Consider the following 12,785-nt stretch of genomic DNA (forward strand, 5'->3'; position numbering starts at 1 on the left):
TATTAAATATATTTTAAAAAAACTCTGATATGATAAAATTGCTGTTTTATATATGAAGTCTAATGATCCTTTAGTGTTTGAAGGTATATAATTTAAATTCTTTGTAATAAACCCCAATCTAGAAATTATTTATAAACTATATTGAAGCTTTCAAAGTTGAAGTTCTGTGGTTCTTTAAGTTCTTTCCTTGGTGAGTTATACTTTCTATGACTTTCTCAGTTGTGAAAGCATGCTGTGCTTTAAATGCATTGTAAATAAGATTTTTTTAAAATGTTGTGTTTTATGTCTACCTATATATTATGGAATTCACATATTTCCATGCATGTATTCACTAAGAATATTTTCAAATGAAAATTCAGGGATGAAAATATTCATATATAACTCAGGCCCCCGGGAACCTAAATTTTTTATTTATAGAAAAATTTGGACATGTAATTTACATCTTTTTAAACTAACATGAATAAAAAGGAAAAAGAATTAATTCTTCATGGCTACTGGACAAAATACGTGAGGGATGCAATGTGTAACTTAAAAGAATTTCAATTTGGGTGTAGTGGAGGCTGAGACAGGAGAATTGCTTGAGCCAGGGAGTTCAGGGCCAGGCTGAGTAAAAGAGATCTTCTTAAGAAACAAATAATTAATTACAAATAGGAGAATTTCAGTTGCCATGATCAATTTTCATATTCACTGTGGAGTATCAATATATTATATAAAATTACTTTATTTTAAATTTCAATATCATCCTATTCCACTACCCTTAAAAAAGTAAAGGTCACTGAAGAGTGAGCATTTTTTTACTTTTCATTCCTGAGCTCTAACCCTCAGCTACCACACTTGTTTTAAAATGCTCTCAGCTCCCTATTTTGTTTTTAAATGTTCCAGCATATTATTGTACAAACCAGGGAAACAAACTCAGACTTTTGAACACATTTTTAGCAGTCTTTGTGTGTCTGACAATATATATGCTTCCTGTCTTTGTCAGAGTGTAGCATTGGTATATTAACCTTCTAAATGAAATTTATTAACACTGATATGTAACTACACTTTATGGGCCCCTGACACGTTATTTATTACACCAGCTCTGCAGCTCTGGCTTCCTTTTTTTTTTCTTTAGCATATAAAGTAGAAAAATTGTGATAAAATTTCAAAAAATTGTGGTGCATATTGGCAATGTCAAATGGAAAAGAACGACAAAAATCTATGATCCTAAGAGTGAAGGATGCAAGAGTCCTTTGAGAAATGAGCCGATCAACCACAAAGACTGAAAAATTGCTACGCCCGTAATGAAACGGGTAAAGGCAGGATCTGCCTTGGTTCCATGCTATTCTTTCAGAGCGACTGCGTAAGGCACTCTGGTCTAGCCCATGTTGACACCCAAGGCTGCAAGTGCGGCCCCCAGGGCCGCGCTCCAGCAGCCAGGCTCCTAATACGAACCCACTGGCGCCCAGCCCCGTCAGAATAAAGCTAAGATGGCAGCGCGGAGAGTGCAGGAGCTGCGCTCCGTGGGGCTGGAAAAATAAAAGCAAAGCCCTCTGTATTCTTTTATTTTGCAGAGTTCCTTGAGTAACAGGACACCCCTCCCCCCAAAACACACACACACACACACACACACACACACACACACACACACACACACATTTGCCCTGCATAAGGCAATATAGTAGTAGAGCTTGCAGAAGTGGCGGGAGAGGGCGCTGGCATTACCATCTGCAGCGATGGCTTGGGCTTGCCTTGGGGTCCACCCTCCCCTTCACGTCCCCTTGACCATGGAATTAAGGGTCACTCCAAACACCATTTTCTGCCAGGTACGCGCCGCATTCCCCGGAATCCGAGGGCAGCCTTCCGAGGTAGCCAGCAGTAGCTGTGGCAGTTGCAAGAACCAAGGAGGACACAGCGCGGAGGAAGAAAGAGTAGGGCGAGGGTGGGGGCGGAGAAAAAAAAATCCCGCAGCATTGGCTATCAATTTAGAGTAGAGCGACCACTGCCGCTGCCGTGGAAGGAAACGCTGCCAACCGCAACAGAAACACCACCCTCGGATACCTAAGTGAGCGTGTGTGGACTTTGCGCACGCCTAGTGGGGTTGCTCAATGTTATCGGATTTCTTAGGAAATTATCCAGTTACCAGGTTTTGCAGGTACCCAGGAGGCTTAGGAAGGGGCTTGTTTGGGACTGAAAAGTAGTTATAAAGTCTTAAGTGAAATGAAAAGGTGGGAGGAACCTGGAGACCAGTGAAGCCACACGGGGTCATTTTCCACTAGAAACTCTACAGGGGTCACAGTTACTTTAGAAATTCTAAATGGGCAATGAATGCACATGCCACCACCTAAGCCTGCCCTGGAAATGCTTCTCTGTGTAGGCAATATTCATTCATTCATTCACTCAACCCATTCCGTGCTAGGAGCAGGGAATGAAAGGATGAATAGACACAGACCTCATTCCTACCTTTATGGAAAAGTCTAGTGTGTGTGGTTTAATGTATATTATAGTTTTCAAAAAGCCATGTGTCAAGGTGGACATCCAAGAAGCTTTAAATCCTCCCTTATGTAGTTAGTTATTATTTTTGACCATTATTCAAAGTAGAAAACTTGTCCAAAGATATAAAAATAGTAAGTAGCACCGAGTCCAGGTCCAAATCCAAGGTTGTCTGATTTTAGAATCTTTTAGCTATCCTGATGACTTCTGCAATACTAATGCACCTTTGCAGAGCCTACTTGTCTGGACTTGAACTCCACCCTTAGAGTGTAGAGCCAGTGTCTTGGTTCTCCTCCAAGGTGGTGGTGGGGTGTGGGAACTTCCTGTTCTACAGTAGGGTTTGTAACTGTGCTGAAGCATCTGGATAGAAATTTAGCTTAAGGAAGTATATATTGCATACTTACTATGTGTGAAGTTCCAGACGAGGGGTTAAGGAAGACAAAAATAAACATAAGCTCTGAGGGTACTTAGAGCTGAGGAAACAAAAAGTGCAAAATTTGTTGAATAGGTATTAAAATATTGATTCTCCATGTCTGCCTTTTGTTCCTGTATTTTCATTATCTCATTTCTAGATATCTTTTTGAAAAAATTCTAAATGACATTGCATCTATCATTTAGAACTCCAGATAACATTCACTCTTTTTAGCACCTTACTTCTCCAAAGTAAGAATTAATTTACTTCTCCACTCTTTTTTGTACTTTCAAAAACTAAGCAAGACTTCTTTTTTTCTTAAAGATAAAGCCATTTAAAGAAGAGGAACAGATAAGAACTAGTAAGCAGATGAAAGATACTGTGATGATAGCACTTGGAAATTATTTTGTCAGAATTGTAAATTAATCAGGCAAACTCTTGAAATTGAGAGTCAAAAAAAAAAAAAAAAAAAACCACTGGGCATTGGCACATGTTTTTAGAGAATTTATGTAGATGAGGTTAGTAGAATAACTTGGAAAAGAGCACTCAGCAAATGATACATTTTTATAAATAACAAGGATAAGATCATTGGTAGCTCTGAGATTTACAGATATTATACAGTCTTAGTTACAATTACAGTTTCAAGTCATATTCAAGAATCATCTTTAATAATATAAGTACAGGCAGAGAAAGATGGTGACCACTGTCAAGAGATAAAAGTGCACCCTCCGGGTGAGTGAGAAATGAACAAAATAATATTTAGGAAAAACATTATTGCATTAAGGTTTATTTAACTCTGATATAAATGACAAGAACAAGAATTTGGGAATGACTCTGTATTGGGAATGTCAGTGTATTAATTATATCTTCACAGAAAAATAGAATATATCTGATTACTACCTCTTTGTAAGTGATGCTGTTTCAAGAGACTTAAATCCTAATGATTAAAAAATCCAAAATACAAAGGCGGACGGGGTTCGGATGGTCGTTTCTATCTTGAATTCTGAATTAACCAGCACCATTCACAAGGAATCTTCCTGTTGGCAGCAACGACTCAGGGAAAAGGAAGCAGGAGAGCATAATCCTCTGGTGATGGGCACGTTCCCTCTTTCAGGTTCTTGTTCTTCCAACGGGATGGAACAGTACCTGAAGGCAGGCGCCCTTATCTGACAGCCTTCCAAGCACCAGCTCCTTTTAGTTGCTCATGCTGCTAGTAAAACACGGAGAAGTGGATTTTTCTGTAGATTCCGCACCACCGGACCGCCCCCACACCCCAAGCCCTGAGGCGGAGGGAGCGGTGGTAGAGAAGGGGCGGGGTAGGAGGAGACGGACTCGAGTTACTGAGCATGTGCATGGCCTGACGCATGCTCAGTGAGGCCGCAGCTTCCCATTGCGGGTACCCCGGGTGGTGGCAGCGGTGGCGGCGGCAGCGGCGGCACCGCCTCCTCTTTACACACCCGGGGTGGCGGGGTTAGATGAGCGGCCCCAGTAGCGGCGAGGGCGGCGCGGGGGGGAGGAGGAGAAGGAGGAGGAGGAGGAGGAGGTCGCTGTCTTTGTAGTCTCCCTGCTGCGGGAGCCAGAGGCCGCCGCCAGAGCCGTCGTCGTTGGCAAGGGGTGTAAGTGCGCGCGCGTGTCTGCCCGCCCGGCCCGCGGGGACGAGGCGGCGACGGCGGCGGCGAGGATGATGATGTGCGCTGCGACTGCCTCCCCCGCCGCCGCCTCCTCGGGGCCCGGCGGGGACGGATTCTTCCCAGCCGCCACAATCTCTTCCTCCCCGGCGCCGGGGGCGCTGTTCATGTCGGTTCCCGAGGGCTCCGTGGCTGCTGCGGGGCTGGGACTGGGGCTGCCCACCTTGGACTCCCGGGGCCACTACCAGCTGCTGCTGTCAGGACGGGCCCTGGCCGATCGCTACCGGAGGATTTACACAGCTGCGCTCAGTGACAGGGACCTGGGGGGTACCAGCGCTGGACACCCGGCCTCCAGGTGCGTTTCTTTACTTGTGCCACATGTCGCGTGTGCACCCGTGTGTGTGCATCCGTGTGTGTATCCATGTATGTGTATACTGAGCTGTGTTTCAGTGAGCGCTTGATGCTGGTGGTAGAGCACTTATTGAGATAAGAGGGTGCGGTGGCTGTAGTGTCACCTCCGTGTGTGTATGTGTGTGTATGTATCTATGTCAGTCTGTCTGTCTTTCTATATGGGGATTTATGGAGGGTGGGAGCGTAGCCTGTGATGCTAGAAAAGATGATGGTGCTGGTCATTTATGACACGTGTGTGTATTGTTGAGGAAGGAGGAGGCATAGGTAGAAGATAAAAAGGTAACACGAATAGAAATTGCGAGAGTGGTGAGGAAAGTGGCGTTTCCAGTGTCTCTGCGGCAATGTTATTTTGCACGCCCCCCCCCCCCACCCCCAGATGACATTCTTTTCTCTCTTTGCTACCCTCTATGGAAGAAATCTGCCTTTTTCTAAGGGGAGCAATGGTGTAGCTTAGTTAAGGTTAGTGTCATTATTTGTAGGATGAGTTTTAGATTATCAGCTAGACGTTTCGTTTTAAGAGATTTATGAATAAGAGTTGCAGATGGAGATTTACGCAGATATGTAGATGAGAAAGTGTCTAATAAAGATTTTCAGAGCTGTATTTGGGTAACTGGGCCTTTGGCCTTCTAGAAATATGTTTGTAACTGCTCGTGTGTTCTTATATCCCATCGGCCATTTCCCTTCATTTTCTGTTCTATTTCCTCCCGTACTTATAGAGTAGAGGGGATTTTGTGGGAAAAAGGAAATCTGAAAAACTTCAAAATATGACAGCTGGTATAATGTACAACTGCTATCAGTTAGAAAATTTGATTAGCTCCTAGATCTTGTTCATTTAAAGCCTGCACCTTTTAGCTTCCTCAATGTAGATGCTCATTCACTTTCATTTTCTTTTTCTTTAAATGTGGGTACCTTTTTTGCCAAGGGTTCTCCCATTGTTTTCTTTCCCATGCCCTTACTTGCCACACACCCTGAAGGATGGTGACTGACTTGTTTCAGCAGCTTTGACAGTGATAATAGGGAGTTGCCTTCATTTCTTCCCACAGCTTCTTGCAGTGCATTAGGAAAGCATAGTAGGGTTTTGTCAAATGAGTATACAGTATTACTGAATGTGCAGTTTATTAGGCAATAACCAAATCTCTTTTTTCTTCCATTCCTGAGTGGTTAGGCTGTAAGTCAGGTATTTGTAGTTTATCAGTATGCATTGTGCTTTTCCATTGAGACAGTTGTGAAGATGGAGCTTTGTTCACACCCTTCTTTTCTCATGTGTATGATTGTTTATGGAATTGAGCACATGAATAATTTTATCATATGAATATGTAAAGATGTGTAACTGCCCTTTGCTATCTAGATTGAAAGCAGAATGGTGCAAGGCTGTTTCTTGCTAATGTTTTTGAAAATAACACAAAACCACAGAGAGAGTTTGCTCTGATAATTAGGTATAGTTTTGAGCTTCAAGTCTCTGAATTGTGACACTCAAAAATTATTATCTCTCTCAAAGGTTTAAAATTATTTTATGTTTTTTTCCCCAGACTTATACAATAATTTGTGACTGGTATATTCCTGTTTTGACTTTCAACTACTTTATTTGTACAATAATGTGATTTCTGTGGATCTAGAAATTATTAACAGTTATTAGACAAAATTAATATTGGTTAATCATGTACATAAAATTTGTGAATGATCTTTAGTCTTTGGTTTATTTTGGTACAAAGTGAGGAGAAATCACTTTGGTTTAGGTATTTCAAGAAATACTGAAGCCAGACTTATGATATTGATATTATCTACTAATGCTTGTTTATAACATTATTGTTTATGATAGTTTGCCTTATTTTTTTCTAAGTTTTATCTTGCAGCTACTCTTTATTGAAGTTTGATTAAGGATTCGATCACATTTCTTATTAAAGGTGAATGGAAAAGAAGAGTTCAATGCGTGATATAATTATTTGTTTAAAGCTTTAGTTAGAGAATGGAATGAGAATAGATGGAGTTTTAGTGATCAAAAAGTTTGAAGGTGTGAGAAAAAGGAGATAAGGAAACTAAAAAAGAGATCAGAAAATTAAAGAGAGAATCAAGAGAGGATAACATCTCTGGCCTTAGGAAAATAGATGGAAAGTGTTTTTCAGAAGGGTTAAGTGCTGAAGAAAATTAATCATACGTTCTAGGTCACTGAGAAGTTTTAGGAAGAGATTATAGTAGAGGGATGGGGTGAGAGTGAATGGGAATAGCCTGGGGGAGATCAGGATTGAAGAAAGAATCAGGAAGTGTTGGAGGCTGGTAGGGTATTAAAATATGGGAGGGTAAGTGGAGAGGGAGAGATTAAAGAATTGAGGGGGCAATAATTGATAGAAACATGTCAGTGGAATATCTCAGGAGCAAGTTTAAGCTGATAGGTGGAAAGTTAGTTTGTTGAGAAGAATAGGGAGGAAATATAAAGACTGGGAGTTTGTGGAGGATGGGAGCCATATTCATTCATTTTGGTAATCTGAATGTCTAGCACGTTTTTGTGACATTCATCCTGTAAATATAAAGGGCCTACTGTGTGCCTGGCACCATCGTAGGGACTGAAGATGTAGCAGTGAGCTCAATAAATAAGGTCTCTACTGTCTTAGAACTTCCACTCTAGTGGGAGAAATAGACAACTGGTAATTTCAGTTAGTGATAGGTAGCTATGTAGGAAATGCAGCCAATTTCATGTGATAGAGCATTTGTAGTTGGGTTGTTTTAAGGGACATGATTGTGAAAGATCTTTGATAGCTGGTGTTTAAGTTGAAATACAGTCATGAGGAGGCAGATCTAGAGGAAGAGTATTTAGGAAATTATAAAGGTTCTGAGATGGGAACAATCATGTTGTGTACAAGGAACAAAAACATGGGGAGTGATTTCCAACCACAGTTGAATGAATTAATCAGTATAGATTGTATTTTAGTAGTATGGGGTTGAGAAACTGAATGATTAAAGCCTAATGGAATATCTGTGACCTTGATGACATACTAACAAACTTGGACTCTGATGCTGACTGGTTTTTAAATCCTGGCTCTATTATTTGCTAGTTATGAAACTTTGAGTACAATGTGTAACTTCCATGTAAAATGCAAATACTAGTTTTGATTTGTTTGCTGAGAGTGAGGGCTTTGAGGACTTGAAGACAAGGATCTTGTCTTTTACTCTTGCTTTTGGTCTCAATGACAGCGTTGAATGTGGAAATAACTCATTTGGTGACTGAGTAAATATGTTTTTGAATGAATGAGACTTATCAAAATTGTAACATTCTTTTGGGGAAAGGGTTGACAGGAAAGGATTGTTTGATCAGTTCTGAGTGTAAGTGGGATAGCCTTGCATTTCGGAAGCATCATAGCTCAATGGCTGGATGTTAGAGCTATGGAGGCTGACTGCCTTAGTTCAAATGCCAGTTTTACTTTTTTTAAATGTGTTGAATTGGGCAAGTTAAGAGGTTTTCTTTGTCTGTTTCTTTACATGTAACATAGGGTTTTGCAAAGGACATTGTGCCCACACATGGTACGTGCCTATAAAATGTTAAAATTTCAATCATAAACTTTTACACTCAAAGGAGACATGGAATAACTTCTAATTGATTGTTTCAAGGTTAAAGTGTGACTTGGAAGTCAAAGAAAAATAGACATTGAAGGTTTTTGGTAACAGTGTTTGACTATTTGGTGAAAAGAGCAGTAGTGCCAGGAAGGAGCTGATAGACTATGGGATAAAGAGAAGTCAGGATATCTGGGTTTTGCAGTGGTAGAACAAAGTTAGTGGAAACAATAAAGGAGATTGTGACCAAAATGGGGAATTGCTTTTCTTATCTAAACTGTTTAAACCAACATAGTTCCTTCATCTATTTTTTTTTTCTTCGAAATGGTATTTGAGTCCATCTTACAGGCACATGGGATTCTAGTTGAAAGAAGTTAAATAGTCAGTTAATCTAACAAATATTCAGGGATTATTATTTAGCCCTAATTGTTGGTTTTATAAAGATTTATACATTCCTGTTCCTAGATTTGAGTGTATTTTGTATCTAGGAGTGAAAGACACAGAAGCAGATACTTTTGTGAAAGTGTTAAATGAAGTAGCTAAGAAAGCATAACCTATTATGAAAAGGGTGGCACTCCAGGCCTGCTCAAATGTATGAGTAGAGACGAAAAACAGTTTGTGGGTAGGTAATGGTGAGATTTTTGTTAATGCTGTAGGTATCAAGAGGGAGAGGAGTGGGAATTCATTCTGAAAATGGAAGCTTTGGCTAAAAGTGCAGGAGTGCAGGACATCTTGAAGAGCAAGTTAAGAATTAGATTTTAGGGCTGTGGCTGTGGCTCAGCGGTAGCACACTTGCCTGGCAAGTGTGAGACACTGGGTTCAATTCTCAGCAACACATATAAATAAATAAAACAAGGTCTGTCAACAACTTTAAAAAAAAAAAAAAGAATTAGATTTTACTCAGGAAGTGCTAATCAACCCTGACTTTTTTTTTGTTTTTTGGTAGTGGGAGCACTCATGGCTGAGCCGCATCCCCGGACCTATTTTATATTTTATTTGGAGACACGGTCTCACTGAGTTGCTTAGGAGCACCTCACTTTTGCTGAGGCTGGCTTTGAACTTGAGATCCTCAGCCTTAGCCTTCTGAGCCACTGGTATTATAGGCATGTGCCACAAAGCCTGGCTAACCCTGATGGTTTGGAGCTAGGAAAATTGGAGTGTATTTTATTTTATTTTTTTAGTTTTAGGTGGACATAGTATCTTTATTTTTATGTGGTGCTGAGAATCAAACCCAGTGCCTCACGCATGCTAGGCGAGCGTGCTACCACTTGAGCCACATCCCCAGCCCTTTATTTTATTTTTTTTATTTGTTCTTTTTAGTTCTACATGACAGAAGAATGTATTTTGACATCATACTGACATGGTGTTAACTCACCCTTCTTGTGGTTGTAAATGATGTGGAGTATAGTAATGTATTAAGGAGTGATATAGGATGTATTTATGGATAGGTAGTAATTTTCTTGATATATTTATTACATCTGTGGAGTCCTATACAATGTATAATTCAATGTTAATTCAAAGACTGCTCTGTTGGCATATGGAAAGTAGAAATGTGAAATGAATTAGTTTCTCGGTTCAAAAAAGAGAACAATCTTGTTTGGGGTCTTAAAAAGAAAATAAAAATGTTAATTTAAAAATACTTTCACATTTTACAATATTTGTTTTAAAATCAACAGAATAAGCCCAGTGTGGTGGCACACGCCTATAATCCCAGCTACTTTGGAGGCTGAGACGGGAGGATCACAAGTCCAAAGCTAGTCTCAGTAATTTAGTGAGGCCCTAAGCAACTTAGTGAGACCCTGCCTCAAAATTAAAAATAAAAAGTACTGGGCATGTGGCTCAGTGCTTAAGGGCCCTTGGATTTAATTCCTGACACTAAAAAACAAAACAACAGAATGGTCTCATGTTTTTCTCAAAAATAGACTAAATTTGCAGGATTTTGGGGGAGGCGTTAGTAAGGTTAATTGAGGTTTAATTTATGTATACTAAAGTGTGCATAATTCACTCTCTTTAAATATTCATTTGAAGAATCTTGGAATCATCATCATAGTCAAGTATAGAACATCTCCATCACTTCGGAATGTTTCTTTAGTCCTTCCTTCTAACCCCTGGCTATCATGACCACTTTTTGTCACTAACATTTAACCTTTTCTATAATGTCATATAAATTTAGCTCCTTAAGGGCAGGGCCTCAGCTACTGTTCATCTCTTAAGGTTTCATTAGATTTTGTTTAGACATTTTTAGCAAGGATATTTTGTATATAATGTTGAATACTGTGTGTTGCTTCCATCAGAGGTTGTCATTTTATTTCACTATAAAATGGTGCTGAGTCTGATTACTTGGGTAACATGGTACCCACTAGACCTTAACTTCTGTAGATGTATGCTTTTTCCATTTGTAAGGAGCACATAATCATGCGCTAATGACTTCAGCACACTGAATGTCTTTCACCTAATGGTTTTAGCATCCTTTAATAATCCTTGCCTGAGTCAGTAATTTTATTAGGGATTTAAAAATGATAATTTTCCCCTATAATTTTATTATTCCTTCTATGTTTGTTAGCTAGAGCTCTTTTATAATGAAAAATTTACTCTTTGTAGTTTCTCCTGAGAAAGCAGAGAAAATGCTTAACTGCCTTCCCTCACTAACCCAATTGCTGTCATAGTCCAGTGGTGGTGTGGCAGGTGCCACTAGGCCCCAGATCTCTCTCCATACCCAGTTTAGCACATTTTCCTCTAGCTTTATGGGAGTATTAGTAGCTAAAGCTAATTATAGCCGAGTTTTTTTTTCCCCAGGCATTGCCTTGAGCTAACAGAGCGTCCTCTCCCAAAGGCAAGCCTCTTCCCTTCTTGTGAAGCCAGTGTCTTTTCTGTGTAGGTGTATAAATGCCTGGCTCTTTTGCCCTAAGGCAAGGTAACTTTGAAAGCCCATGCCTTCACCTTAGTTCCTCTTGGGACTTGTCAAGCTCTTCCTGTGACTACATCATAGTTCAGCTCATTTGACTGCTCAGTCCTACGCCATTCATTGCCTCATAGCTGTAGATTCTGAGAGCACTCCACAATATATTTCTGAGTGTGCACATCTTCATTTTAGTCTTTCCTGAGGGACTCTACCCAGGTGGTACCAGGAATATTCTGAGGAAGTAGATTTCAAAATGACACTTTGCAGTGGACCTGTCATTCCAGCATTTGGGAAGGCTGAGGCAGAAGGATTGCAAATTTGCAGCTAGCCTGGGCAATTTAGAAAGACCTTGTCTTGAAGGAAGAAAATAAAAAGGGCTAGGATGTAACTCAGAGAGAGACAGACAGACAGACAGACAGATACACACAGACTGACTGACTTTGGAGCTAGATTTATGTACTGGCTGGCAATGAGAACTCCATTCTGAAGTATCAGTGGAGACCTGATGCTGTTAATCCTTGGCAAGCACTGTGGCTGTTCCACTGTTAGAATTTTCACTGGTGTGAATTGGAATGCAGTTTCTGTGGAAGTGGAACACTATCTTGGACTTTTGAGAGAGTCAGGGAAGTTATTTATTATTAGGACAATGTAATGAGAGGGATATTGGTGAGCAACATTGATGGGCCGGAGAAAGATGATGAAAAACTGAAGATAATTTGGGGAAAAATGTAAAAAGAAACATTTTTATTAGCAGCATATAAAGGAAAACCTCCAGTAGGAGGAAAGAGGCTAAATTGTAAGGATAGCAAAGGTCCAGGGTATGTTTAATTCACAACACTGACCCTCTGTTAATGCCAGGGTCACTATTCTGGTTAGGAAAGGATGCACCCCCTAAACCTTAGGCTGAGATATGTAAATTGATGCACTTGAAAACTATGAACCCCCAAATTTGCTTGAACCCTGGGGGCTTTCAAATTGGCCTACTTCTGCTGGCTAAAGGGTGCTTGCATGAAGATTAACCAATAACTAGAGTTAATTTTCAACAAATCTACTTGTAGGTGCTGGACCCAGGGAGGAAGGAACTGTACACACACACACATGTACACTGATTTCCAACTGCACCAAGGCACCTCAGTGTACCACAGCAAATGTACTGGTATGCCATCTACTATTTCAGGATTTCAAAAGAAACATGGTAACATCTGTCATAAACTATTAGCTTGAGGTAGTACATGTTTTTGACATTCGATCATACTACATTCCTTTCAGTATTGTCATATTTTTGTGAAGTTGGTTGCTGTGATATAAATCATGTACAGAAATGTGGAACATCAAAAGAGGGTGGCATGTTCAATCTCAGATTCTAAGTTTAAGAAGTTTTTACGGTGCCCAACAGGTATAAATGTCCTATAAT

At 40.2% G+C, this 12,785-nt stretch overlaps 1 protein-coding gene across 5 annotated transcripts in view; it reads left to right on the forward strand.

Annotated features, from left to right (window-relative positions):
* Nucleotides 1-4,424: 4,424 nt before the first annotated feature.
* Nucleotides 4,425-12,785, forward strand: part of Mycbp2 (MYC binding protein 2) — a 290,494-nt gene continuing 282,133 nt past the window's right edge. For all 5 annotated transcript variants that reach the window (XM_076872632.2, XM_076872633.2, XM_076872636.2 and 2 more), the window contains exon 1: nt 4,425-4,867. In XM_076872632.2, the coding sequence (XP_076728747.2) occupies nt 4,566-4,867 (302 nt within the window). In that variant the 5' untranslated portion in view covers nt 4,425-4,565. The remainder of the gene's footprint in view (nt 4,868-12,785) is intronic.

The sequence above is a fragment of the Callospermophilus lateralis genome, chromosome 12 (assembly GCF_048772815.1).
Source record: "Callospermophilus lateralis isolate mCalLat2 chromosome 12, mCalLat2.hap1, whole genome shotgun sequence".
In the NCBI taxonomy this organism is placed as follows: domain Eukaryota; kingdom Metazoa; phylum Chordata; class Mammalia; order Rodentia; family Sciuridae; genus Callospermophilus; species Callospermophilus lateralis.